General features: G+C 42.0%; 1 protein-coding gene across 1 annotated transcript in view; it reads right to left on the reverse strand.

Moving 5' to 3' along the window:
* The window catches only part of PGAP1 (post-GPI attachment to proteins inositol deacylase 1), a 703,705-nt gene that overhangs the window by 114,810 nt on the left and 576,428 nt on the right, over positions 1-12,467 (reverse strand). The window contains exon 23 of the mRNA XM_053698557.1: positions 7,375-7,572. Coding sequence (XP_053554532.1) covers positions 7,375-7,572 — 198 coding nt within the window. The remainder of the gene's footprint in view (positions 1-7,374; positions 7,573-12,467) is intronic.

The raw sequence follows: 12,467 nt of genomic DNA on the forward strand, positions 1-12,467 counted from the left end.
AGCCAGCCATGTGGAAAAAACTGGGCCCCAATAAAGTTCATCACCAAAAAGCATATAAAAAACAGAATTTATGCTTACCTGATAAATTACTTTCTCCAACGGTGTGTCCGGTCCACGGCGTCATCCTTACTTGTGGGATATTCTCTTCCCCAACAGGAAATGGCAAAGAGCCCAGCAAAGCTGGTCACATGATCCCTCCTAGGCTCCGCCTACCCCAGTCATTCGACCGACGTACAGGAGGAAATATGCATAGGAGAAACCATATGATACCGTGGTGACTGTAGTTAGAGAAAATAATTCATCAGACCTGATTAAAAAAACCAGGGCGGGCCGTGGACCGGACACACCGTTGGAGAAAGTAATTTATCAGGTAAGCATAAATTCTGTTTTCTCCAACATAGGTGTGTCCGGTCCACGGCATCATCCTTACTTGTGGGAACCAATACCAAAGCTTTAGGACACGGATGAAGGGAGGGAGCAAATCAGGTCACCTAAATGGAAGGCACCACGGCTTGCAAAACCTTTCTCCCAAAAATAGCCTCTGAAGAAGCAAAAGTATCAAATTTGTAAAATTTGGCAAAAGTGTGCAGTGAAGACCAAGTCGCTGCCTTACATATCTGGTCAACAGAAGCCTCGTTCTTGAAGGCCCATGTGGAAGCCACAGCCCTAGTGGAATGAGCTGTGATTCTTTCAGGAGGCTGCCGTCCGGCAGTCTCATAAGCCAATCGGATAATGCTTTTAAGCCAAAAAGAAAGAGGTAGAAGTTGCCTTTTGACCTCTCGTTTTACCAGAATAAACAACAAACAAAGAAGATGTTTGTCTGAAATCTTTAGTGGCCTCTAAATAGAATTTTAGAGCACGGACTACGTCCAAATTGTGTAACAAACGTTCCTTCTTTGAAACTGGATTCGGACACAAAGAAGGTACAACTATCTCCTGGTTAATATTCTTGTTGGAAACAACTTTCGGAAGAAAACCAGGCTTAGTACGCAAAACCACCTTATCTGCATGGAACACCAGATAGGGCGGAGAACACTGCAGAGCAGATAACTCTGAAACTCTTCTAGCAGAAGAAATTGCAACCAAAAACAAAACTTTCCAAGATAATAACTTAATATCTACGGAATGTAAGGGTTCAAACGGAACCCCTTGAAGAACTGAAAGAACTAGATTAAGACTCCATGGAGGAGTCAAAGGTCTGTAAACAGGCTTGATTCTAACCAGAGCCTGAACAAACGCTTGAACGTCTGGCACAGCTGCCAGCCTTTTGTGAAGTAAAACAGATAACGCAGAGATCTGTCCCTTCAGAGAACTTGCAGATAATCCTTTCTCCAAACCTTCTTGTAGAAAGGATAGAATCTTAGGAATTTTGATCTTGTTCCAGGGGAATCCTTTAGATTCACACCAACAGATATATTTTTTCCATATCTTATGGTAAATTTTTCTAGTTACAGGCTTTCTAGCCTGAATCAGAGTATCTATTACAGAATCTGAAAACCCACGCTTTGATAAAATCAAGCGTTCAATCTCCAAGCAGTCAGTTGGAGGGAAACCAGATTCTGATGTTCGAATGGACCTTGAACAAGAAGGTCCTGTCTCAAAGGTAGCTTCCATGGTGGAGCCAATGACATATTCACCAGGTCTGCATACCAAGTCCTGCGTGGCCACGCAGGAGCTATCAAGATCACTGAAGCCCTCTCCTGATTGATCCTGGCTACCAGCCTGGGAATGAGAGGAAACGGTGGGAATACATAAGCTAGGTTGAAGGTCCAAGGTGCTACTAGTGCATCTACTAGAGTCGCCTTGGGATCCCTGGATCTGGACCCGTAACAAGGAACCTTGAAGTTCTGACGAGAGGACATCAGATCCATGTCTGGAATGCCCCATAATCGAGTTATTTGGGCAAAGATTTCCGGATGGAGTTCCCACTCCCCCGGATGGAATGTCTGACGACTCAGAAAATCCGCTTCCCAATTTTCCACTCCTGGGATGTGGATTGCAGACAAGTGGCAGGAGTGATCCTCCGCCCATTGAATTATCTTGGTCACTTACTCCATCGCCAGGGAACTCCTTGTTCCCCCCTGATGGTTGATATATGCAACTGTCGTCATGTTGTCTGATTGAAACCTTATGAATTTGGCCTTTGCTAGATGAGGCCAAGCTTTGAGAGCATTGAATATCGCTCTCAGTTCCAGAATGTTTATCGGGAGAAGAGATTCTTCCCGAGACCATAGACCCTGAGCTTTCAGGGGTTCCCAGACCGCGCCCCAGCCCACCAGACTGGCGTCGGTCGTGACAATGACCCACTCTGGTCTGCGGAAGCTCATTCCCTGTGACAGGTTGTCCAGGATCAGCCACCAACGGAGTGAATCTCTGGTCCTTTGATCTACTTGAATCGTCGGAGACAAGTCTGTATAATCCCCATTCCACTGTCTGAGCATGCACAGTTGTAATGGTCTTAGATGAATTTGTGCAAAAGGAACTATGTCCATTGCTGCAACCATCAATCCTATTACTTCCATGCACTGCGCTATGGAAGGATGAAGAACAGAATGAAGTACTTGACAAGAACTTAGAAGTTTTGATTTTCTGACCTCTGTCAGAAAAATCCTCATTTCTAAGGAGTCTATTATTGTTCCCAAGAAGGGAACTCTTGTTGACGGGGAAAGAGAAATTTTTTCTATGTTCACTTTCCATCCGTGAGATCTGAGAAAGGCTAGGACGATGTCCGTATGAGCCTTTGCTTTTGACAGAGACGACGCTTGAATCAGGATGTCGTCCAAGTACGGTACTACTGCAATGCCCCTTGGTCTTAGAACCGCTAGAAGGGACCCTAGTACCTTTGTGAAAATTCTCGGAGCAGTGGCTAATCCGAATGGAAGTGCCACAAACTGGTAATGCTTGTCCAGAAAAGCGAACCTTAGGAACTGATGATGTTCCTTGTGGATAGGAATATGTAGGTACGCATCCTTTAAATCCACCGTGGTCATAAATTGACCTTCCTGGATGGTAGGAAGGATCGTTCGAATGGTTTCCATTTTGAACGATGGAACCCTGAGAAATTTGTTTAGGATCTTGAGATCTAAAATTGGTCTGAATGTTCCCTCTTTTTTGGGAACTATGAACAGGTTGGAGTAAAACCCCATCCCTTGCTCTCCTATTGGAACTGGATGAATTACTCCCATCTTTAACAGGTCTTCTACACAATGTAAGAATGCCTGTCTTTTTATTTGGTTTGAAGATAATTGAGACCTGTGGAACCTTCCCCTTGGGGGTAGTTCCTTGAATTCCAGGAGATAACCTTGAGAAACTATTTCTAGTGCCCAAGGATCCTGAACATCTCTTGCCCAGGCCTGAGCAAAGAGAGAAAGTCTGCCCCCCACCAGATCCGGTCCCGGATCGGGGGCCATCCCTTCATGCTGTTTTGGTAGCAGTGGCAGGCTTCTTGGCCTGCTTACCCTTGTTCCAGCCTTGCATCGGTCTCCAGGCTGGTTTGGGTTGAGAAGTATTACCCTCTTGCTTAGAGGATGTAGAAGTAGAGGCTGGTCCGTTTCTGCGAAAGGGACGAAAATTAGGCTTATTTCTAGCCTTAAAAGACCTATCCTGAGGAAGGGCGTGGCCCTTTCCCCCGGTGATGTCTGAAATAATCTCTTTCAAATCAGGACCAAACAGTGTTTTGCCCTTGAAAGGGATGTTAAGCAATTTTGTCTTGGAAGACACATCCGCTGACCAAGACTTTAGCCAAAGCGCTCTGCGCGCCACGATAGCAAACCCTGAATTTTTCGCCGCTAATCTAGCTAATTGCAAAGCGGCATCTAGAATAAAAGAGTTAGCCAATTTAAGTGCTTGAACTCTGTCCATAACCTCCTCATACGAAGATTCTTTATTGAGCGACTTTTCTAGTTCTTCGAACCAGAAACACGCTGCCGTAGTGACAGGAACAATGCATGAAATTGGTTGTAGAAGGTAACCTTGCTGAACAAACATCTTTTTAAGCAAACCCTCTAATTTTTTATCCATAGGATCTTTGAAAGCACAACTATCTTCTATGGGAATAGTAGTGCGTTTGTTTAGAGTAGAGACCGCCCCCTCGACCTTAGGGACTGTCTGCCATAAGTCCTTTCTGGGGTCGACTATAGGAAATAATTTCTTAAATATAGGGGGAGGAACAAAAGGTATGCCGGGCCTTTCCCATTCCTTATTTACTATGTCCGCCACCCGCTTGGGTATAGGAAAAACATCGGGGGGCACCGGAACCTCTAGGAACTTGTCCATCTTACATAATTTCTCTGGAATGACCAAATTGTCACAATCATCCAGAGTAGATAATACCTCCTTAAGCAGTGTGCGGAGATGTTCTAATTTAAATTTAAATGTTACAACATCAGGTTCAGCTTGTTGAGAAATTTTTCCTGAATCTGAAATTTCTCCCTCAGACAAAACCTCCCTCCTGGCCCCTTCAGATTGGTGTGAGGGTATGTCAGAAACGTTATCATCAGCGTCCTCTTGCTCTTCAGTGTTTAAAACAGAGCAATCGCGCTTTCTCTGATAAGTAGGCATTTTAGATAAAATATTTGCAATAGAATTATCCATAACAGCCGTTAATTGTTGCATGGTAATAAGTATTGGCGCACTAGATGTACTAGGGGCCTCTTGTGTGGGCAAAACTGGTGTAGACACAGAAGGGGATGATGCAGTACCATGCTTACTCCCTTCATCTGAAGAATCATCTTGGGCACTATTATTATCTGTGGCATCATTGTCCCTACTTTGTTTGGACACTATGTCACAATTATCACATATATTTAAATGGGGAGACACATTGGCTTTCATACATATAGAACATCGCTTATCTGATGGTTCAGACATGTTAAACAGGCTTAAACTTGTCAACAAAGCACAAAAAACTTTTTAAAATAAAACCGTTACTATCACTTTAAATTTTAAACAGAACACACTTTATTACTGAATATGCGAAAAAGCATGAAGCAATTGTTCGAAATTCACCAAAATTTCACCACAGTGTCTTAAAGCCTTAAAAGTATTGCACACCAAATTTGAAAGCTTTAACCCTTAAAATAACGGAACCGGAGCCGTTTTTACATTCAACCCCTATACAGTCCCAGGTATCTGCTTTGCTGAGACCCAACCAAGCCCAGAGGGGAATACGATACCAAATGACGCCTTCTATAAGCTTTTTCAGTGGTTCTTAGCGCCTCACACATGCATCTGCATGCCTTGCTTTCCAAAAACAACTGCGCATTAGTGGCGCGAAAATGAGGCTCTGCCTATGACTAGAGAAGGCCCCCATCTGAAAAAGGTGTCCATACAGTGCCTGCCGTTTTTTTAACAACAATCCCCAAGATTATAATAACTATAAAGAGTTATAATCTGCCAAATATGCTTAGCAAAGTAATCGTTTTAGCCCAGAAAAATGTCTACCAGTTTTTTAAGCCCTTATAAAGCCCTTTATTCTTTTACTTAATCTAAGAAAATGGCTTACCGGTCCCCATAGGGAAAATGACAGCCTTCCAGCATTACAAAGTCTTGTTAGAAATGTGGCCAGTCATACCTCAGGCAGAAAAGTCTGCCAACTGCTTCCCCCAACTGAAGTTACTTCATCTCAACAGTCCTGTGTGGAAACAGCAATCGATTTTAGTAACGTTTGCTAAAATCATCTTCCTCTTACAAACAGAAATCTTCTTCTCTTTTCTGTTTCAGAGTAAATAGTACATACCAGCACTATTTTAAAATAACAAACACTTGATTGAAGAATAAAAACTACATTTAAACACCAAAAAACTCTTAGCCATCTCCGTGGAGATGTTGCCTGTGCAACGGCAAAGAGAATGACTGGGGTAGGCGGAGCCTAGGAGGGATCATGTGACCAGCTTTGCTGGGCTCTTTGCCATTTCCTGTTGGGGAAGAGAATATCCCACAAGTAAGGATGACGCCGTGGACCGGACACACCTATGTTGGAGAAAATGTTTAATCACTCCCAGCAAACGTTTTATATTTCAGTAATTTGAAAAAATAATAAGAGTGTTACCTCTAATAGTAAGCATGATACTAGTCGTTATAAAATCATTGTAATCAGGCTTACCTTAAATAAATCCGGTATAAACAGCATTTTCTAGCATATACATTTCTCTAGAAAAATTTAGACTGCACATACCTCATAGCAGGATACCCTGCACGCCATTCCCCAAGCTGAAGTTACCTCTCTCTTCAGTGATGTGTGAGAACAGCAATGGATCTTAGTTACAACCTGCTAAGATCATTAGAGACCACAGGCAGACTCTTCTTCTATTTTCTGCCTGAGACAAAAATAGTACAACTCCGGTACCATTTAAAAATATCAAACTTTTGAATTGAAGTAAAAACAACTAAATACCACATCTCTCTAACTGCTTCCATGCTTGTCGAGAGCTGCAAGAGAATGACTGGGGGTGGCAGTTAGGGGAGGAGCTATATAGACAGCTCTGCTGTGGGTGATCCTCTTCCAGCTTCCTGTTGGGAAGGAGAATATCCCACAAGTAATGGATGATCCGTGGACTGGATACACCTTACAAGAGAAATAATGCATCTAAGCTTTTTTGATTCAGACTCTGGACAGCACTTTTTTATTGCTGGATGAATTTATCCACTACTCAGCAAGAACAACCCAGGTTGTTCCCCAAAAATGGGCCGCCAACTTACATTCTTGCATTTCAAATAAAGGTATCAAGAGAATGAAGAAAATTTGATAATAGGAGTAAATGAGAAAGTTGCTTAAAATTCCATGCTCTATCTGAATCACAAAAGAAAAAAATTGGGTTCAGTGTCCCTTTAAAGGACCACTAAAATCAAAATTAAACTTTCATGATCAAATTTTTTTTATATGCACACTTTGAGGCACCAGCTTCTTCTGAGCATGTGAAATATTCATAGAATAAACATATATGCATCTGTGATTGGCTGATGTCTGTCACATGATGCAGTGTTAAGGAAAATAAAATTTTGAAAATAGTGATTTTGCGTTGTCTTTTCTACTGTGTTTCTACTGTGTTTAGTGGTCTAACCAGTTTGTTGAGTACATTTTTTTTAATGGAGACAGATTTTGATTTGCATCCTCATAGTTTTAAAGGCTAAAATTTGACATTTTTTCACAGTATATTTTTTTGTTAATTTAAATATATACACGCCTTGCAAAATGTTTAATGTATGACAGTGAAAATTATTATAGATACATAGATTTTGACGGCAGATAAACAGTAAATAAAACCTTATAAAAAAAAAGGATGATAAGGAAAAAGAGTTGCCATAAAACATAACTGATTCACTCCAGACAGAGATTAAGTAACATCACCAGGCATACATTTTTTCTTTGCATACCTTTTCAAGGCTATCCATAATAATGATAAAGGTTTAAGTGTAGACCTAAAGAATACACCGGTCCAGTAGGCTATGCATGTTCCAAACAAGAAGAGCAATACGGATATCAAAGGAAACAGAAGTCCCATAGAATGCAATTGTACAGCATCCAGTTCCGGCAGCAGCAATCCATCCCATGCACTTCTAAACCAGGTATAGCTACAAGAATAAAAGTATTTACAGGACAATGTTATTTTCACAATAATAATAGTAACAATAACATGACTAGGATATGTTCATAATGTCAAGTACTGTGTCCAACTGAGATATTCAGTATAGATTCCTGTTTTACTTTACAGAGTCAAAGTACTGTTAATTTTATTTATTTATTTTCGGTTATTTGTAGAGCGCCAACAGATTCCGCAGCGCTATAAACAAAGGGGGAATACAACAAAACAATTATATGGTAGAGGGCCCTGCCAAGAGTTGCACTGCTGTAGTCAGCTCTTAAGAAGGTGATCCACAAACAGCTGGACTATTAGGCTTACATGCTAAGAGGGTTCAGGGGATTGCAGTGGAGGAGAGGAACTGGTATTAGGAAAGGTTAGTGTAGGTTGTATGCGTCCCTGAACAGTAGAGTCTTTAGGGAGCACTTGAAGCTTTTAAAACTAGAAAAGAGTCTTATGGAGCGAGGCAGAGAGTTCCACAAGATGGGAGCCAGTCTGGAGAAGTCCTGTAAACGGGAGTGTGATGAGGTGACAAGAGAGGAGGAGAGTAGGAGGTCATGAGCAGAGCGAAGGGGATGGGAGGGAGAGTATCTGGAGACAAGGTCTGAGATGTAGGGGGGAGCAGTGCAGTTGAGGGCTTTGTATGTCAGAGTGAGAGTTTTGTGTTTGATCCTAGAGGCAAGAGGAAGCCAGTGAAGGGATTGGCAGAGAGGCGCAGCAGATGAAGAGCGACGTGTAAGGAAGATGAGTCTGGCAGAGGCATTCATTATGGATTGTAAAGGAGCTAGGCGGCAGGTGGGGATACCAGAGAGGACAGAGTTGCAGTAATCAAGGCGGGAAAGAATGAGAGCGTGGATTAAAATCTTAGTTGTGTCTTGTGTAAGGAAGTGTCTAATTTTAGAGATGTTTTTAAGGTGAAAGCGGCAGGCTTTAGCCAATGACTGAATATGAGGAGTGAAAGAAAGATCTGAGTCGAATGTGACCCCGAGACATCGGGCGTGCGGGGTAGGGGTAATGATGGAGTTGTCGACAGTTATAGAGATATTGGGGGTGGAGATTTTGGAAGAAGGGGGGAAAATGAGGAGCTCAGTTTTGGAGAGATTTAGCTTGAGGTAGTGAGAGGACATCCAGGAAGAGATGTGAGAAAGACAATTAGTGACACGGGTTAGCAAGGAAGGAGATAGTTCTGGTGCAGAGAAGTAGATTTGGGTGTCATCGGCATACAAATGATATTGGAAACCGTGGGACTTAATTAGGGAACCTAGTGATGACGTATAGATTGAGAAGAGAAGGGGACCGAGGACAGAGCCTTGCGGTACTCCGACAGAAAGTGGTGACGGGGCAGAGGAGGCCCCAGAGAAGGCTACACTGAAGGTACGGTTTGACAGATAGGAAGAGAGCCACGAAAGGGCTGTGTCACAGATGCCGAAGGATTGGAGGGTTTGGAGCAGAAGAGAGTGGTCGACAGTGTCAAAGGCTGCGGACAGATCAAGGAGGATAAGCAGAGAGAAGTGGCCTTTTGATTTAGCTGTAAGTAGGTCGTTGGTGACCTTAACAATAGCTGTCTCTGTGGAGTGATAGGGACGAAATCCAGATTGCAGCGGGTCAAGAAGGGAATTTGACGTAAGGAAATGGGATAGGCGTGCATATACTAGTTTTTCGAGAAGCTTTGAAGCAAGAGGGAGGAGGGAAATTGGGCGGTAGTTGGATGGGGAGGTAGGATCAAGGGAAGGTTTTTTAATTACATCATTACATACTGCAGTTTTCTATCATTATTATAATTATTATAAACAACAGTAATAAGTTGTAAAGCACCACCAAATTACGTACAGTTTACAAGTAATGAGGCACATATAAGCAGCTACTAATAGAAAGAAACCCTTAGCAGCAGACTCATATTAGGTAGAGCCACTTGAACATTCTGTATGTAAATCATAGCAGTCCGTTTGCAGGCGTGCAATAGTTAAAGGGACACTGAACCCAAATTTTTTCTTTCGTGATTCAGATAGAGCATGACATTTTAAGCAACTTTCTAATTTACTCCTATTATCAAATTTTCTTCATTCTCTTGCTATCTTTATTTGAAATGCAAGAATGTACGTTTAGATGCCGGCCCATTTTTGGTGAACAACCTGGGTTGTTCTTGCTGATTGGTGAATAAATTCATCCACCAATAAAAAAGTGCTGTCCAGAGGTCTGAACCAAAAAAAGGCTTAGATGCCTTCTTTTTCAAATAAAGATAGCAAGAGAACAAGTAAAATTGAAAATAGGAGTAATTAAGAAATTTGCTTAAAATTGCATGCTCTATCTGAAACACGAAAGAAAAAAAAACATAATTTATGTAAGAACTTGCCTGATAAATTCATTTCTTTCATATTAGCAAGAGTCCATGAGCTAGTGACGTATGGGATATACATTCCTACCAGGAGGGGCAAAGTTTCCCAAACCTCAAAATGCCTATAAATACACCCCTCACCACACCCACAATTCAGTTTAACGAATAGCCAAGAAGTGGGGTGATAAAAAAGTGCGAAAGCATATAAAATAAGGAATTGGAAGAATTGTGCTTTATACAAAAATCATAACCACCACAAAAAAAGGGCGGGCCTCATGGACTCTTGCTAATATGAAAGAAATGAATTTATCAGGTAAGTTCTTACATAAATTATGTTTTCTTTCATGTAATTAGCAAGAGTCCATGAGCTAGTGACGTATGGGATAATGATTACCCAAGATGTGGATCTTTCCACGCAAGAGTCACTAGAGAGGGAGGGATAAAATAAAGACAGCCAATTCCTGCTGAAAATAATCCACACCCAAAATAAAGTTTAATGAAAAACATAAGCAGAAGATTCAAACTGAAACCGCTGCCTGAAGTACTTTTTTACCAAAAACTGCTTCAGAAGAAGAGAATACATCAAAATGGTAGAATTTAGTAAAAGTATGCAAAGAGGACCAAGTTGCTGCTTTGCAAATCTGATCAATCGAAGCTTCATTCCTAAATGCCCAGGAAGTAGAAACTGACCTAGTAGAATGAGCTGTAATCCTTTGAGGCGGAGTTTTACCCGACTCAACATAGGCAAGATGAATTAAAGATTTCAACCAAGATGCCAAAGAAAAGGCAGAAGCTTTCTGGCCTTTTCTAGAACCGGAAAAGATAACAAATAAACTAGAAGTCTTTCGGAAAGACTTAGTATCTTCAACATAATATTTCAAAGCTCTAACAACATCCAAAGAATGCAATGATTTCTCCTTAGAATTCTTAGGATTAGGACATAATGAAGGAACCACAATTTCTCTACTAATGTTGTTAGAATTCACAACTTAAAAATTCAAAAGAAGTTCGCAACACTGCCTTATCCTGATGAAAAATCAGAAAAGGAGACTCACAAGAAAGAGCAGATAATTCAGAAACTCTTCTGGCAGAAGAGATTGCCAAAAGGAACAAAACTTTCCAAGAAAGTAATTTAATGTCCAATGAATGCATAGGTTCAAACGGAGGAGCTTGAAGAGCCCCCAGAACCAAATTCAAACTCCAAGGAGGAGAAATTGACTTAATGACAGGTTTTATACGAACCAAAGCTTGTACAAAAACAGAATTTATGTTTACCTGATAAATTACTTTCTCCAACGGTGTGTCCGGTCCACGGCGTCATCCTTACTTGTGGGATATTCTCCTCCCCAACAGGAAATGGCAAAGAGCCCAGCAAAGCTGGTCACATGATCCCTCCTAGGCTCCGCCTTCCCCAGTCATTCGACCGACGTAAAGGAGGAATATTTGCATAGGAGAAATCATATGATACCGTGGTGACTGTAGTTAAAGAAAATAAATTATCAGACCTGATTAAAAAACCAGGGCGGGCCGTGGACCGGACACACCGTTGGAGAAAGTAATTTATCAGGTAAACATAAATTCTGTTTTCTCCAACATTGGTGTGTCCGGTCCACGGCGTCATCCTTACTTGTGGGAACCAATACCAAAGCTTTAGGACACGGATGAAGGGAGGGAGCAAATCAGGTCACCTAGATGGAAGGCACCACGGCTTGCAAAACCTTTCTCCCAAAAATAGCCTCAGAAGAAGCAAAAGTATCAAACTTGTAAAATTTAGTAAAAGTGTGCAGTGAAGACCAAGTCGCTGCCTTACATATCTGATCAACAGAAGCCTCGTTCTTGAAGGCCCATGATTGGTCTGAATGTTCCCTCTTTTTTGGGAACTACGAACAGATTGGAGTAGAACCCCATCCCTTGTTCTCCTAATGGAACAGGATGAATCACTCCCATTTTTAACAGGTCTTCTACACAATGTAAGAATGCCTGTTTTTTTATGAGGTCTGAAGACAATTGAGACCTGTGGAACCTCCCCCTTGGGGGAAGCCCCTTGAATTCCAGAAGATAACCTTGGGAGACTATTTCTAGTGCCCAAGGATCCAGAACATCTCTTGCCAAGCCTGAGCGAAGAGAGAGAGTCTGCCCCCCACCAGATCCGGTCCCGGATCGGGGCCAACATCTCATGCTGTCTTGGTAGCAGTGGCAGGTTTCTTGGCCTGCTTTCCTTTGTTCCAGCCTTGCATTGGCTCCAGGCTGGCTTGGCTTGAGAAGTATTACCCTCTTGCTTAGAGGACGTAGCACTTGGGGCTGGTCCGTTTCTGCGAAAGGGACGAAAATTAGGTTTATTTTTGGCTTTGAAAGACCTATCCTGAGGAAGGGCGTGGCCCTTGCCCCCAGTGATATCGGAGATAATCTCTTTCAAGTCAGGGCCAAACAGCGTTTTCCCCTTGAAAGGAATGTTAAGCAATTTGTTCTTGGAAGACGCATCCGCTGACCAAGATTTTAGCCAAAGCGCTCTGCGCGCCACAATAGCAAAACAAGAATTTTTCGCCGCTAAC

This window comes from Bombina bombina, chromosome 1 (genome assembly GCF_027579735.1).
Source record: "Bombina bombina isolate aBomBom1 chromosome 1, aBomBom1.pri, whole genome shotgun sequence".
Taxonomy (NCBI): Eukaryota; Metazoa; Chordata; class Amphibia; order Anura; family Bombinatoridae; genus Bombina; species Bombina bombina.